The 17629-nt window shown below is 35.7% G+C and overlaps 1 protein-coding gene across 4 annotated transcripts in view; it reads left to right on the forward strand.

Moving 5' to 3' along the window:
• DHX29 (DExH-box helicase 29) overlaps positions 1-17629 on the forward strand; it is a 54424-nt gene that overhangs the window by 27354 nt on the left and 9441 nt on the right. For all 4 annotated transcript variants that reach the window (XR_011249708.1, XR_011249709.1, XM_069556522.1 and 1 more), the window contains exons 11-22: positions 2454-3062; positions 4375-4518; positions 8941-9117; positions 10449-10589; positions 11580-11724; positions 11852-11969; positions 12579-12663; positions 14041-14129; positions 15083-15211; positions 15301-15376; positions 16054-16278; positions 17353-17489. Coding sequence is in view for 2 of the 4 variants with exons in the window: in XM_069556522.1 (XP_069412623.1) it covers positions 2454-3062; positions 4375-4518; positions 8941-9117; positions 10449-10589; positions 11580-11724; positions 11852-11969; positions 12579-12663; positions 14041-14129; positions 15083-15211; positions 15301-15376; positions 16054-16278; positions 17353-17489 (2075 nt within the window). In the remaining 2 variants the exon portion in view is untranslated. The remainder of the gene's footprint in view (positions 1-2453; positions 3063-4374; positions 4519-8940; positions 9118-10448; positions 10590-11579; positions 11725-11851; positions 11970-12578; positions 12664-14040; positions 14130-15082; positions 15212-15300; positions 15377-16053; positions 16279-17352; positions 17490-17629) is intronic.

Raw genomic sequence — 17629 nt, forward strand, 5'->3', positions numbered from 1 at the left:
ATCATCCCACCCTCTCCCTCTCCCTCTGAGTCCAAAAGTCCGTTATACACATCTGTGTCTTTTTTCCTGACTTGCATACAGGGTCGTCATTGCCATCTTCCTAAATTCCATATATATGTGTTAGTATACTGTATTGGTGTTTTTCTTTCTGGCTTACTTCACTCTGTATAATTGGCTCCAGTTTCATCCATCTCATCAGAACTGATTCAAATGTATTCTTTTTAACGGCTGAGTAATACTCCATTGTGTATATGTACCACAGCTTTGTTATCCATTCATCTGCTGATGGACATCTAGGTTGTTTCCATGTCCTGGCTATTATAAACAGTGCTGCGATGAACATTGGGGTACATGTGTCTCTTTCAATTCTGGTTTCTTCGATGTGTATGCCCAGAAGTGTGATTGCTGGGTCATAAGGGAGTTCTATTTGCAATTTTTTAAGGAATCTCCACACTGTTCTCCATAGTGGCTGTACTAGTTTGCATTCCCACCAACAGTGTAGGAGGGTTCCCTTTTCTCCACACCCTCTCCAGCATTTATTGCTTGCAGATTTTTGGATCGCAGCCATTCTGACTGGTGTGAAGTGGTACCTCATTGTGGTTTTGATTTGCATTTCTCTAATAATGAGTGATGTTGAGCATCTTTTCATGTGTTTGTTAGCCATCCATATGTCTTCTTTGGAGAAATGTCTATTTAGTTCTTTGGCCCATTTTTTGATTGGGTCGTTTATTTTTCTGGAGTTGAGCTGCATAAGTTGCTTGTATATTTTTGAGATTAGTTGTTTGTCAGTTGCTTCATTTGCTATTATTTTCTCCCATTCAGAAGGCTGTCTTTTCACCTTGCTTATAGTTTCCTTTGTTGTGCAGAAGCTTTTAATTTTAATTAGATCCCATTTGTTTATTTTTGCTTTTATTTCCAGAATTCTGGGAGGTGGATCATAGAGGATCCTGCTGTGATTTATTTCTGAGAGTGTTTTGCCTATATTCTCCTCTAGGAGTTTTATAGTTTCTGATCTTACATTTAGATCTTTAATCCATTTTGAGTTTATTTTTGTGTACGGTGTTAGAAAGTGATCTAGTTTCATTCTTTTACAAGTGGTTGACCAGTTTTCCCAGCACCACTTGTTAAAGAGATTGTCTTTACTCCATTGTATATTCTTGCCTCCTTTGTCAAAGATAAGGTGTCCATATGTGTGTGGATTTATCTCTGGGCTTTCTATTTTGTTCCATTGATCTATATGTCTGTCTTTGTGCCAGTACCATACTGTCTTGATGACTGTGGCTTTGTAGTAGAGCCTGAAGTCAGGCAAGTTGATTCCTCCCGTTCCATTCTTCTTTCTCAAGATTGCTTTGGCTATTCGAGGTTTTTTGTATTTCCATACAAATCTTGAAATTATTTGTTCTAGTTCTGTGAAAAATGTGGCTGGTAGCTTGACAGGGATTGCACTGAATTTGTAAATTGCTTTGGGTAGTATACTCATTTTCACTATATTGATTTGAAGAGAGCACTTTTAAGAGAACACTGTGCTCTTTTTTGTGGGTGGGGTGGGGTTGGGAGTACTGTCAGCATTTTCTCTTTGTAATGAACGTGTATATCTTTCTTCCTGGTGAATTAGAACTACTGAAAATTTAGACACTGATTAAGTAGAATTCCAAAGAATAGTTCTTTTCCATTTTCTCTCAGTAAAAGTTCTTAATGTCTTTATTTCCCTTGTTTTGCAAAATAAGGTATCATAAGGTAAGCTTAATTAATGGAAATGACTGACAATGTTACAAAAATAATTGTGGGCTCTTAATAAAACAGAGGCAGGATAACTTAGATTCCATCCAATGGAGTTCAAAGTAAAATACTTTGACTTGTAATATACAAATGGAATCTCAGAGGGAACTTTGATCAGTGCTTTGTGGATCATCTACATATTTAAATAGCACTACCATAGGAATAAATAATAAACATGTGTTTAATAGTTTATTGTGTTCTAGAATAAGCACTGTGTTTGATTAACTGAAAGTTTACCTCAGAGTATGCATATAAGGGAGGTATAATTATTAGCCCCATTTTACAATTAGAAACTAAGGCACCAAGAAGTTAAGTTACTTGCCCAAGGTCACACAGCTAGTAAGTCCAGAAGCCTGTTTATATGCTGTTTATCAGTTTGCATCATATGTGTGTATGTTTGTACTCAGTCACGTCTAGCACTTTGTGACCCCATGGACTATATAGCCCACTAGCCTCCTCTAGCCATGGAATTTCCCAGGCAAAAATACTGGAGCAGGTTGCCATTTCCTACTCCCTACAATATGCGTGTATATCTTTTATTAAAATACAGTAGTAACCTACTAGTTTAAGAGATATTTTAAGAAGCAATAGCTATTCTTTTCAGTTCTAACCTATTGAATTTTGGTATCCAGTAATTAGTCAACACAATGTATTACTATTTTTTTCCTTTATAGTCAGTTCATCAGTTGCTTCCTCCTACTTACCGAGATGTTTGGCTAGAGTGGAGTGATGCGGAAAAGAAAAAGGAAGAATTAAATAAAATGGAAACCAATAAACCACGTGACCTTTTTATTGCCAAACTTCTGAATAAACTGAAACAGCAGCAGCAACAGCAACAACAGCATTCTGAAAATAAGAGAGAAAACTCTGAAGATCCTGAGGAATCTTGGGAAAATTTAGTTTCTGATGAGGATTTTTCTGCACTGTCCTTGGAATCGGAAAAGGTGGAAGATTTGGAACCTGTTAGAAACCTCTTTAGAAAGTTGCAAAGCACACCTAAGTACCAGAGACTTCTAAAGGAAAGGCAACAGTTGCCTGTGTTTAAACACAGGAGTTCAATTGTTGAAACTCTTAAAAGGCACCGGGTTGTGGTTGTGGCAGGTGAAACAGGGAGTGGTAAAAGTACTCAGGTGCCACATTTTCTCTTAGAAGATCTGCTTCTGAATGAGTGGGGAGCAACTAAATGTAACATCGTCTGCACCCAGCCCCGAAGAATCTCAGCAGTGAGTTTAGCCACAAGAGTGTGTGATGAATTGGGCTGTGAAAATGGACCTGGAGGAAAGGTAAAATGTTGTTCAGCTCTACCTCAGAGAATGGTGACATGACATTACTTACCTGTGCTCTTGGGATCCAAATGGAACCTGTACCATATATGAATTTTGGCCGATACTGTTTGTTCAGTAGCACCTCTTAGGTGCTTTTTGTGTTTTCTTTGATAGGTATGATATGCCACTCTCCTTTGTAGGAAAAGGATTGTAAGTAATTATCATTAAAATTCTCATGTAAAAGGAAAAATATATTCACTTCAGTAACTGAGTACTCAAATATATTACATTACTAAGTTGATCATTCAAAGAATATAAATACATACAGATAAATTGTAATACCAGATATCTCAGTATTTGGAAATCTTTTCTGTAGGATATATTCCTGAATGATTTTCATTAGCTCAATGAACAGAAGCAAAAAAACAATATCGAAGACAATATGAGACTATTTTCAAATCCTGTATATAAAAACAATAGAAAAAAGAACTTAAAATACCTGTTGTCCTGTGTTTGAGGATAAAAGTGTACACAAAACTGGCCAAACCTTAACCAGAGTGACTGCAAAATGTATTAATAAAATTGGTTTAGAACCAAATATAATGAATTCCAAGTTCATGTAATTCAATTTAATTATGCTTTGAATTGTTCTTTCTAGATAGAGTACTTAACATTTTTGTCTATCTTTAAGTTAGATAACCCTTCCATTAAAATTTTATGTGGCAAAAAAAAAAATTTTATGTGGCAATTTTTCTGGACTCTCATGACATGTAAGGGGACAAAGGGCACAATTTCTGTCTTATAAGGAATTTAAATAAAGGGGATGACAGACATGTTTACAAACACAGCAGAGGAATGACTGAAGGAGTATGAAAGAAAATGTGATGGAAATAGAAGTGACTTCAGGATTCTTATCAGGCACCACTGGTTTTTAATGGTTGCAGCTTCTATGAGATCTTGATAGAAGAGTAGACAAGTTGTAGGAGCAGATCTAAAATTCTGTTCCTGAGCACCTCAGTATTTTGCTCCAAGATAATTTCATAAGAAATTGATTAAATCTGTTAATATTTCCATAATCATGTTAATGGTACTCAGAGCAGGAGAACAGCTTTTTGTTTCAAAATTCTGAAAATTCTTCCTTGTTTAAATTGCCAGAACAAATTTTATAGTTTGGTATAATTGAAAACATAGGAAAGTAATAAGTGGCACTAAACAGATTTTCTTAGACTGCTCCATATAGGAGCAGGACCAGCACCTGTACTTCAGTCTCTAAAGCTTTTTTCCCCACATCATTTGTGAGAATCCAGTCTTGGCTATGTTTTCCCTTCAGAATTCTTTGTGTGGATATCAGATCCGGATGGAGTCTCGCGCTAGTGAATCTACCAGGTTACTCTATTGTACAACAGGGGTTTTGCTAAGAAAACTTCAAGAAGATGGTCTCCTAACAAATGTGTCTCATGTTATTGTAGATGAGGTGAGTAGATTCTATTGTTGTATGCTCAGGAAATGACTCTAAACATTTTTGTGTTAAAAAGATGTTACTTCTAATACTAGCTAACATTTTCTTCATTTTTACTAAATGCCAAGTACTTTACATGTAATTAATTAATTTCCTCTAACAAGTCTCATGCTAATTGACTTATTTAACAAATACACTATAACATTTGCTGTATGCAAGGGGCTATTCTAAGGACTTCATATATACAACTTCATTTAATCCTTCCAGCGATCCTTCACTTAATCAAAAGAAGTAGATATTGTTATCCCTATTTTATAGTTGAGGAAACTGAGGCACACAGAGGTTATATAGCTTACTCAAGTTCATACAGTCAATAAGTTCTGCAACTAGGGGTTCAAGCCTAGGGAAGCCAGCTGCAGACATTTCTTATCAGTTAATGTATGTTAAACTGATTTGTTTTGTACATAATTTTTTGAAGAAATTATATATACAGCATTTTAGTTATTTAAATTTTTTTTCAATTTTCCCTGATGTAAAGTTTTTATGAATTTAATTGACCAAGTTCAGAAGGCATTAGTGAAAGTTCAATCATTCTTTGATTTTTAATTAATAGATTTAATTAAATATAGATTACTGGGTTATTTTCCTCCTTTTGGTTAGTATTTGAAGTATAAAGAGATACAAAAATGAAAATAAAAATTATCTGTAGTCTCATGATTCAGAAAAAAATTAATGTTGCCTTTTGTGCATTTATATATGTATTTTTTAATAATTTGTATGTATATTCACTTTATAATTCTTCACATCATTAGTCTGCAAAAATATCATTTTTAATAGCTTTATAGAAGTATGTTATTTGGATATCCCATAATTTATTTAACCATTTTCCTGTTGTTGTACTAGTTAGGTTAAGATGTTTTTAAATACAATATTTTGGTAATAGGTAAGTGATAGAAATTCAAGAGAAAGAAAGAGGATGTATGGCAGCTTGATTGAGCATGCCCATGGGTAACTGCTCCTGGCAGTGATGGGTGGGGACTAGGGTGTGACAGTTGTAGCCATGTTTGTTAATACCTGGATTATATCAGTATCGTATATATTGTAAGAATCAACTTAAAATGCTAATTTGTCTATTTATAGTGAGAAATTTTTCCTGCTAGGTAAGATGAAATATTTGCATCAGCCAGTAGTTTTTCTGGGAACTCCAAATTATTAAAACACTGTATATGTGTGAGTCACTCAGTTGTGTCCAACTCTTTGAGACTCCATGAGCTGTAGCCCACCAGGCTCCTCTGTCCATGGAATTCTCCAGGCCAGAATACTGGAGTGAGTTGCCATTCCCTTCTCCAGGAGATCTTCCCAATCCAGAGATCGAATCCCGGTCTCCCTCATTGCAGGCAGATTCTTTACTGTCTGAATCACCAGGGAAGTTTGTTTAGTAAATATTTATCAGAATGAATCCTAATTTAAAAGTTAGACCAACTTCAGGGAGCTGTTTTTTGATGGTTTTGTATTATTAAGAGCAGTCTGTAGACCTGATTTACTGAATTGTGCTTCAGTGTGATACTCTCAGCCTCTTACTGAACAGTACAATAAGAGTAAGAGAAAACCCAGTGAAATTCATCATCATGTTAAATATAATGATGAAAGAGATGCTGGGACAGAGTTCATTATATGATACAGGAGCTTCTTTATGAAGGTGCTTAGGATGATACTCTGACTTTCTTACTAGGAATAATTGGTGTGATTTGTTTCAGTTTATGGTCAGTGTGAGAGTTATACAGCTTTTCCTCTGGCAGCTGTTATGTTTACAGCCAATCTTTTTGCCCACCTCTCTCAAATGGACTTAATAAAGTATATATCTTTATTAGCTATATTTTATGTCTTATCCTCATTTTAAATTTTCTTTTAAAAAAAATCAATATTTGGGGACTTCGCTGGCAATGCAGTGATTAAGACTCCATGCTTCCACTGCAGGGACACAGGTTCAATCCCTGCTTGAGGAACTAAGATCCCACATGCAGAGCAGTGCAGCAAAAAATAAATTTTAAAAATTAATACCTGTATAAATTACCATCTATTTGAGGAGGTTCCCCAGATCTGTTTCACCTGTCAGAAAATATTTCTCTCAAGCTTCAGATAATATCCTGGTCAAGCCAGTAAAGTAAAAACATCCAAAATTATTCCTTCTTTCTTGCATATCCTTTAAATCAGTTTACCTGGACTTTGTTGATTTTTTTGAATACTTCTCTCGCATTCATATACTTCTCTCCATATTTACTGGTATTGCCCTCATATATGATACCATTATCTTATTTAATTACTTAATAAGCTTCTAATTAAACTGCCTACTTTCTGTTTTGCTCTCTTCTACATTCTTCACATTATAGCTGCTGCTACTGCTGCTAAGTCACTTCAGTCGTGTCCGACTCTGTGCGAACCCACAGACGGCAGCCCAACAGGCTCCCCCGTCCCTGGGATCCTCCAGGCAAGAACACTGGAGTGGGTTGCCACTTCCTTCTCCAGTGCATGAAAGTGAAAAGTGAAAGTGAAGTCGCTCAGTCGTGTCCAACTCTTGGCGACCCCATGGACTGCAAGCCTACCAGGCTCCTCCATCCATGGGATTTTCCAGGCAAGAGTACCAGAGTGGGGTGCCATTGCCTTCTCCGTCACATTATAGCTAGAGTTACCTTTTTTAAAACAAAGTTCAGACCACATGATTCCCCTACTTTAAAATATCTTACTCACTACCCTGACTCATTAGAATAAAGTCTCAGCTTCTTAACAGGGTTTACGAGACCTCATATGAACAGATAACTGAGCACCTCACCCTCTGTGTCTCTTTCCCATTCCTCATCTCATGCTCAAGGCATTATTTTTGTTTCATTTCTTGAAATGTAATATGATCCCACTGTCCTCCATGATTTTGCACAAGTTACGGCCCATGACCACCTTATCTCCCTTTATCATACTGTTCTTTCCTCCTTTTTTAAAAACTCATTTCAGTTCTCAACATAGATGTCAATTCCCTCATAGTAGCCTTCCTGACCACCTGAATTAGCTACCTCTTGCTGTACAACAGGAACTAATACAACATTGGAAATCAACTATAACTTCAATTAAAATATATATATATAAAACAAAACCAAAAAAGAATATTAGACCGAAAAAAAAAACAAAATAGCTGCCCTTCATATGTAATTTCAAGCCATCCTCTACAGAATCCTCTTATAAGGCTATAAACTGAAATGAAGACTATCTCAGTCATTATTCCCCAGCATCTAGCACAATGCTGAGTACTATTTGTTGATCTCTGATAGCCAATCACTCTATGAAATTTGTATTATTTGTTTTATAGAAGAAGAAATAGGCCCAGGGATATTTGAATAACTTTCCTAAAGTCATATTTTAATTGATCAAGCCAAGAAGAATTAAGCCTAAGCAAGCGATTCCAGAGTCTGAACATTTAACCACTATTGCCTCCCTTCCACGCAAAATGATCAAACCTGTTTTAATTTTTGTTGACCAAACCTGTTTTAATTTTTGTTATCGCAATGTATTCTATCTTTTGTATGCTGCTTTAAATCTCAAGAAATAAAATGAGGTAGAAATAAATCCAGTACAGCAAATTTCAATATAGACTAGTACATCCAGCAGATACTAAGTTCTGACAATGTCCCACGTTGTAATGCTCGATAGCAAGTTTACAGTGCTCATCCCTAAAATGCATGTGTCCGAAAAGCATAAAACCCATTTTCTTAGGCAGTTGATAGAACCTGTCAGATTCATACTAAAAAAATTCCCCCTTTGCAGAAAAGTGTATAAACCATCTGTCTTGTTGCAGTTTTGTGTCTATTCAATTATATATTAGCAGCAGAGCTTTTAAGCATTACACTGGCTTCTGAGTGAAATTTGGGAGATACTTTAATCTTACCAGCTGAACAGTTACAGACTATCTCCTAAGGTAGAGTCTTAATATCATAGCTAATCTATTTCATTATATGCTGATTTTTACTGACTTCAGTTTTAAAGAGGGTGACTTTATTTTCAATTTGCAAGATCTACCTCATTTGAAACACAGCTTCTCTCACCTTCTCTGTGTATTGACTGTATGTAAATATTGATTAACTTTTAGTAGATTTGAAGGTCTGATTGTTTTAACTTCTTACTAGACCTTCTTATGTAAGGGCTTCCCTGGTGGCTCAGATGTTAAAGAATCTGCCTGCAATGCAAGAGACCTGAGTATGATCCTTTGGTTGGAAAGATTCCCTGGAGAAGGAAATGGCAACCCCTCCAGTATTTTTGCCTGGAGAATTCCATGGACAGAGGAGCCTGGTGGGCTATAGCCCATGGGGTTGCAAAGAGTTGAACACGACTGAGCAGATAACACACACAGACCTTATATTTGACCATTTTTTTTTATTCCTTTTATACTAGGTTCATGAGAGAAGTGTCCAGTCAGACTTCCTACTAATTATCTTGAAGGAAATTTTACAGAAACGTTCTGATTTACATTTGATTCTCATGAGTGCCACTGTAGACAGTGAAAAGTTTTCTACCTATTTCACACACTGCCCTATTCTGAGAATTTCAGGAAGAAGTTATCCTGTTGAGGTAAGTTTTTTTAATAACGCCTGTGTAAACAGAAACTACATTCCCACCAGTGAGTGTCCCCAGAAGATAGGCCCTTAAGTTTGCTGCTGCTGCTGCTGCTAAGTCACTTCATTCGTGTCTGACTCTGTGCGACCCCACAAACAGCAGCCCATCAGGCTCCCCCGTCCCTGGGATCCTCCAGGCAAGAACACTGGAGTGGGTTGCCACTTCCTTCTCCAATGCATGAAAGTGAAAAGTGAAAGTGAAGTCGCTCAGTCGTGTCCAACTCTTGGCGACCCCATGGACTGCAGCCTACCAGGCTCCTCTGTCCATGGGATTTTCCAGGCAGGAGTACTGGAGTGGGTTGCCATTGTCTTCTCCCCCTTAAGTCTGAGCCTAGAACTATTCCTAAGGTAATGCAAGCCAAGAGAGGACCTGGAGCTGGCCTTGGGAATCAGATAGCTGAGCTGCCTTGACTAAGCATGGGTGGACTGGAAGGAGGATTGTGCTGAATGACATACCTCAGAGGTACAGAGCATAAAACACAGTTCTATAGCAAAGCCAAATCTACATCCAGATTGGGGTCACTGCCTAACAATAAGGAACTGCTTTTCCACCCATGTGGAAGTTGGATATGAGAGTTGGAGTATAAAGAAGGCTGAGCTCCAAAGAATTGATGATTTTGAACTGTGGTGTTGGAGAAGATCTCCTGCAAGGAGATCCAACCAGTCCAAGGAAATCAGTCCTGAATATTAATTGGAAGGACTGATGCTGAAGCTGAAATTCCAACACTTTGTCCACCTGATGTGAAGAACTGACTCATTGGAAAAGACCCTGATGCTGGGTAAGACTGAAGGTGGGAGGAGAATGGGACAACAGAGGATGGGATGGTTGGATGGCATCGCCGACTCAAGGGACATGAGTTTGAGTAAGCTTCAGGAGTTGGTGATGGACAGACAATTTGGCATACTGCAGTCCATGGGGTCACAAAGAGTTGGATGCGACTGAACTGAACTTTCCACCCATCCCTCAAATTGAGGGGGATTTGTCTTTGACGCTTTCTTCTGTTCTTAATGTTTGCCCTTTTGGTTCAGCTGATAAAGAATCTTTAAATTGATTTTCACATGTAAAAACTATACACCATAATGTACTTTGTCCTGGAACTATGTAGGGACAGATCCATCTATATCAGGCAAGTTCTTCATTCCCAAATAATGCAGAAAAAATTTTTTTTCATAATATTCTAATCAGCATGTGGTAACATTCAGGAAGCTAGCAATCCCTTGTCTCTTAAAGATGATATTTACTGAAATGAATTTGAGCTCACTCTTTATATGCCTTCATCTGTGCAGGTTTTTCATCTTGAAGATATAATAGAGGAAACAGGCTTTGTACTGGAGAAAGACTCAGAATATTGTCAGAAATTTCTGGAGGAGGAAGAAGAAATAACCATTAATGTTACAACCAAAGCAGGGGGAATAAAAAAGTATCAGGTAAGAAAAAAACATTTTAAAAGACATCTGATGATGATATCCAAGGCACACACTACTGTAAGAGTTTTAAAGTCATGTGGCTGGCACAGTGCATTCAAATACATTTTGTTAGAGGAATAACAGATATGATTATGAGCAAATTTTAAAGATCATTTCTTTAATCTTTGTTTTACTGACTCTTTTACTGTTTTACTTACTCTTTGGTTTATGATATTTGCTTTATCTCAACACCTTAAATAGACTGGGGCAGGCCCAGAGTCTAGATCCCTGCCACTGGTTTTCTTAGGAGCCTTTGTGCTGGCATGAGCCATCCAGGGAAGCACAGTTCTTCATAGAGAGTTAGTTTAGTTTGAATGACATAATTTTAGGAATATCACAAAAGCTATGCTATCCTGCGTTTTGACCAGTGGTACTATTTACATATTTTCACTGTATCTACATTATTTCATTCATCTAACGGACAAATTTAAAGTTAGTTTATCTTTTAAGTAAGCAGATAAATCAAGAAGCAAAAACTAAAATCTTTTCTTAAAACTGTAGAAACAGAGATTAGAAACTAAAGAAAGACTTCAAAAAAATTAAAGGTAGTATTTCAAAGGAGATGGTTGGAACTCAGCAACCAAAGTAGAATCTAGAATGAATGAGGCAGGTGTAAATTACTTAATAAAGTTATCACGACCTCTTGGCCTGCCTGCTTTTCAATTGCCATGGAACAATGCAGCCATTATTCTGTTTTTCTTCATTTCTTTAAGTATTTACATGCCAAGATTAAAAAGTTTTGCTGTACTTAAGGGGGCTGGATGAAATTAATAGGGTAGAGATGAAATTTTATCATACTTTAATACTGTTAAAAATTGTATTCTTGCTATATTTTAATAATGGTGACAGTGAGAAAAATATAGAGTTAAATAAATGCAAGTAGCTCATTTTTTCCTTCTTTGTCTTTACTTCATATTTTTGTTTAAGTTTTTCTGATTATGTTTCTTTTAGGAATATATCCCAGTTCAGACTGGAACAAGTGCTGATTTAAATCCATTTTACCAAAAGTATAGCAGTCGCACTCAGCATGCTATTCTCTACATGAATCCTCATAAAATCAACCTGGACCTCATTTTGGAACTTCTTATATATTTAGGTATGTACCTATTTCTAATGTGTCTCCATTTGTTTTGATAAAACTTTTCTACTAACTGGAGATGATTTATTAATATTTTATATGCTGTTTCTTATTTTTTAATATTGTATCTTTCAAAAAATTTCAGACAGAAGTCCTCAGTTCAAAAATGTTGAAGGAGCAGTACTGATCTTTTTACCAGGCCTTGCTCATATTCAACAGTTGTATGATCTCTTATCAACTGACAGAAGATTTTTTTCAGAACGGTAACTACAGATCTTCATTATATTCCTGGTAGTTTTAGAATAGAGCAGCGTTTTGTACATTAAAATTCTTGATCAGAGCTTTCAAAGTCTTTTCACTTTTAGTTAAAATTGTCCATGACAAAACAATTCTTATTTTAACTTACTGTTATAGCATTTTATCTACTAAAAATTTTAGGTACTTTTTCTACATTTGTTTTATTTTCTTATATGATTTAGCAGAGGGAAATTTGTAGTTAAGAATAAGATGGTGACTCCCCTCCCCATGGGATGGTGCAAAACCCCAAAAGCATTGCAGTTTATCATCCATACAGACTGAATTGGCTCTTTACTGTGTCTGTTTTGATATAGTTTACTACTGCTGTTATCATTATCACTTTGGCATCAGAATATGTTTTTTTTTAAATTCTTTAAACCCTACATTCATATAATTTATATTAACTTTTTTCTCATCAATGAGTATATATATATTATTCTCAGAACTTTTGTGTGTGTTTAAAATTTTTCATAATAAATTTTTAAATTGCTTCCTATTTGCAAATAAATTTTGTTATTCTTTGCAGTGTCTTCTAAAGAGAAACTCTTGCTAAGAACTATGATTTTAACTTTCAGATATAAAGTGATAGCTCTGCATTCTATTCTTTCAACTCAAGATCAAGCTGCAGCATTCACACTTCCTCCTCAAGGAGTCAGGAAGGTAAAACTCAGTACATCAAATTTATATGTGATCCACCTGAGAACAGTTCATGAAAATGACTATCATCAAAGACAGTTAATAAGTGCCTTATAGCACATGGCAGACTCCAGATGCTCTGCAGTCTAATATCATCAAAAGTGAACCAAATATTAAAATTCAATTTATATTATGTTAGGTGTTTATATTATATGTTATCAATAACTTTAGAGGAGTGGTAGTTTAAAAACATGGCATTATTGTTACTTTTGAGAAGAAAAAGTCACTACTCTTCCTTCAAGAAGAGAACACAAAGGATGTTTGATGTCAGAAGATACTTGAATCCTGGGAGGATTCTTTTTTTGTTCTCTATAGTCTATTCATCTCTGATCATATTTGAAACACAGAGAACATTAGGTTAGGAAACAATCTTAAGGTATTTTCATTGTCTCCTCTGTTCAGGATTCTGAATGAAGAGTTACTTGGCAAAAAAAAGTTTCTCAGATTCTTGTCCCTAAGCTGCTGCCATGTCTGTGGCCTTTGGCAACCTACTCAGCCTTACTTTCTCATCTTTAAAAGGGGTTGAATTAAATTTATTATTTTCTAACTGCTCTGAAAAATCCAGGGGTTCATAGGTTATGCTCTGATCTGTAACATTTGGGCTTCTGGAAGATTTTGTCTGAAGAAAAGAATTCCACCACGTCTAAACACTTTGATCACCTAGGTCCTATCTAAGTCTTAATAATCTGGGTTCTCTTTCCTAGGATGAAGGATAAGAAAAGCAAGCATTCAGTATTGAGTTAGAGTGATAACATAGTGAACTGACCTAGAGTTTCCTAAATGTTTCACCTCCAGAGACTCAACAGAAGCAAAAAAAACATACACAAGAAGATGGGCTCTTCAGCCATCACCATTAAGAATTTTTGAGCTAGAAAGGGACCTAAGAAATCATGTATTTCTACCTCCTAATTTGAGACCAGAGAGGTAAAATAACTTACCCAGGTCACAAAGCTATTAAGTAGCAGAGCCAGGGCAACAACCCACCAGTTCTTCTTACTAAAGAAAGTATTCCCTAATATTTGTAAAGTTTCTGCTGAGCAGTCTCCATTCTCTGACCCACTTTCCCATTCTATGTGTATCATTTTTAAGATGACTGACTAGAATTAAGGGACTAACAGTATTTCTGTTGGAATAAGAATCTGTAAGTTTAATTAATAAGCTGAGGTAATAAAATTAATTAGAGCAAATTTAAGTTACACAGTAATAGCAATTAGATTGTGAATTTTTATAAAGAATAATTGAAATTCACTTTTTAAAATGCATTGGCTAAACTAAAGAATTTGTAAGTGATGGCACATTGCTAAAGGTTGTTACCTAAATGTTTTGGCTTTGTGTTTTCAGATTGTTTTGGCGACAAATATTGCAGAGACAGGTATCACTATTCCAGATGTTGTATTTGTGATTGATACTGGAAGAACGAAAGAAAATAAGTAAGTTTGCATTTTCCTCCCAAATCAAAACATATTTAACCTGAAAAGGGCTTGGGACTCTTGAATTGTTAGGAGACATCACAGAACCATTCAAGTCAGTACATGTACTGCCAAAACAAGCACTAGATCTCAGAATCATATGGGGAACATCTCAAATGTCCTAATTCTTTCCAAAACAAAAGGTCTCAGAGAAGCTGTAGGGAAGTTTAAAATGTCTGAGAGTAAACGTCAAAATTCATGTCATCGGTTTTCCCATAAGTAATATCAGCGTACTGCTCCTGATAGGAAAGTGCTGAGAAAATGTTCAGACTTAAATTCTTATCAGTTAGTTTGTAAAATAGTTTTACAAACGCATTATTTGTGGGATTATAAAAAAGCATGGGTTTTAGAATCAGAGTTAGATTATAAATCTCTGATCTATAATCTTGAGCAAGTAATATGACATCAGTTATAATCATCAGTATTCTCATATGTAAGTGGGAAAATTAAAATAAAATTTCATAAATTGAAAGTACATAGTACAGTAATTGGTGCATAGTAGATAACTTTAACTGTTAAATAAATTTAACTTTAACAGATTATTGCTTTATAAATGTTTTGATGTTCATATTTAACAAATAAGGGAGACCATCTTCGTGGTCTATTCTAATCTATATACATTGTTCCTAATCTTAGAAAACTTAAGCAGTATTTGGAAATGAGTGTGCCTGTCCAGTACAAAATAGACTCCTGATTTTTTTTAACTGTACCTTTAGAGGAAGTGTTTTCGGGGTTGAACTGTATTTTGTGAAAGGTGCTTTGAATTGTGATGTTCACAGCAGAATTTCTCACTTTTTCAAAGAATTCTTACTGCATAATTAGTCTTCAACTTTAGAATCAAATACTTCCAGTTTTTTTTTAGATTTTGATTTAAGTAAGTTATCTACATATTATCTCCTAAAACGTTGTTCTAGGTACCATGAGAGCAGTCAGATGAGTTCTTTGGTCGAGACATTTGTCAGCAAAGCCAGTGCTCTGCAGCGCCAGGGGAGAGCTGGGCGGGTCAGAGATGGCTTCTGTTTCCGCATGTACACAAGAGAAAGGTATGGCATAGCCTGGAGATTAAAAACACACAAACCAGCATGGCATTGCTGATAATATGTGTTTAGGATTATTTTACCTTATTTTTCAGATTTGAAGGCTTTATGGACTATTCTGTCCCTGAAATCTTGCGCGTGCCTTTGGAGGAATTATGTCTTCATATTATGGTAATCCCAGGGGAATTCAGATGAACTTTTGTTCTCCACCCCTTTCTTAGAAAAAAGAAAAAGAAGACCTAAACTAATCTTACCTTCTGTTGCACTAGATTTTCAAGTATTGTATTTACTCTGCTCTAATAAACTCCCCCTTCCCTCCTATTTTGTAAGTAACCCACTGTGCTTTAAATCTGCCATAGGCACTCATACCTTAAGAAATTAAAATACAGACTCATAGCCCAGACCACTAGTTCTCAACTGGGGATGATACTGCTTACCAGGGAAAGCCTGGAATGTCAGGAGACATTTTTAGCTGTCAGAACTGTGGGGAGAGGGAGACCATGCTGTGGACATCTAGTGGGTCAAGACCAGGGATGCTGCTAAACACTCTGCAGTGAACAGCACAGTCCCCTAAAACAAAGAATTATCTGGGCCCACTAACAATAGAGCTGGACTTGAAAAGTCCTGACCTAGACCAAAGGCTTCCTGGTATGAAAGATCTATAATATCCTTCAGTTCTTAGATTTTTTGGTTCTATAAAGATCAGGAATGAAGAAACTAAAAATATGCAACTGGAAAAATCTCTTTGCTTAAAATTTTACTTAAATTTAGTTCCAGTTTGACCATCTTTTTTTTTTTTTTTAATTTTTTCTGATCACATCCGAATTTATCACTTTTTCAACCTGCAGAAATGCAATCTTGGTTCTCCTGAAGATTTCCTCTCTAAAGCTTTAGATCCTCCTCAACTTCAAGTAATCAGCAATGCAATGAATTTACTCCGAAAAATTGGAGCTTGTGAACTAAATGAGCCTAAACTGACTCCACTGGGCCAACACCTTGCAGCTCTGCCTGTGAATGTCAAGATTGGCAAGATGCTTATTTTTGGCGCCATTTTTGGCTGCCTGGATCCAGTGGTAAGACAAGCAACACTGCTGCTTCTTCACTGTAAATAGCATTTTGGTTGGGGAGGTATTAAGTTGGGAAAATTTTTTTTGACTAAATAGGGTGTCTGTACTAACATTAAAGCCAGGAAATCTGAATGCTTAATGAGAATTTTTTAATATTTAACTTTTTATATTTATATACAAGAAAATATCTTCACCCATATACTCTTGTGTATTGTAGGTATTATTTTGTAAAAGGGTTTTGGCTTGTAGACTTCTGCTATCAAACATCCCACTTTTATATATATATAGTAGATGATTCATATAGTAGATGGATTCATTGAGAGTTTTGAACTCCACACTTCAGAATCAAAACTTCCTTCCCTTTTTCTGGGTTTTCTGTGAGCTAGCAATTACCAGCAATTCCATTTTCTCAAATTATCTCAGAATTAACAAACTTTCTGCCTCTCTCTGAATCTCTTGCCTGCTTTGCCATTCCAACTTTATCAAGTTGTAGCCTTTTCTGGGACTACAAATAAGCCTGTTTGAAATCAAAATGGGGAGAGTATGACTTAGTCTAGTCTTTTTTTTTTCTAGTATCAGAAATATATACCAGAATTGTGTTGAGTCCAAGAAATATCTACTGCCATGATAGTTGATCTGAAAAGCTGCAGCAACAACAAATGGGTTGTTATATAGTCCAAATTATGTCAGAATTATTTAAGGAGCATTGCAGGCAATGGAAATTCAGACTCAGAGTCAAGATCTCTGATCTGTGATTAAGGAATTTCTTTTAACTGTGTGATAGACTATCAGTCTCTTGCACAAATACTCATTTTTTAAAATCCCCGATTTTGTTGGTATTACTTCCCTGTCTCACAAAGATGATATAAAAGTAAGTGATAGATTTTTTAAATTCCATAAATGAAACTAAAAGTAACATTAAAATGAAAATGCTAGCTATTATAGAACACAATAAATTCAGAAGAAGAAGCATGCAACTTGAAAGTGCAGTTGTTTTATGATTTGCTTTCTATTACAATACAAATCAGCTTTCAGTGTATACCTCTTTAAGGTTAAATTTTTTTGTTTATTTATGGTTAGGCAACATTAGCTGCAGTTATGACAGAGAAGTCTCCTTTTACCACACCAATTGGTCGAAAAGATGAAGCAGATCTTGCAAAATCAGCCTTGGCCATGGCAGATTCAGATCATCTGACGATCTACAATGCATACCTGGGGTAAAGAAATAATCTGGGTTTTGTCAGTAGGTCAAACCTGAGGGTATTTACTATTTAAAAAATTTATCTTTGACTTTTATTAAAAAGATACATTAAAGGTTTAAATTTAGTATTAGTTACTTCATCTTTTAGAGATTTGT

This window comes from Ovis canadensis, chromosome 16 (assembly GCF_042477335.2).
Source record: "Ovis canadensis isolate MfBH-ARS-UI-01 breed Bighorn chromosome 16, ARS-UI_OviCan_v2, whole genome shotgun sequence".
NCBI lineage: Eukaryota > Metazoa > Chordata > Mammalia > Artiodactyla > Bovidae > Ovis > Ovis canadensis.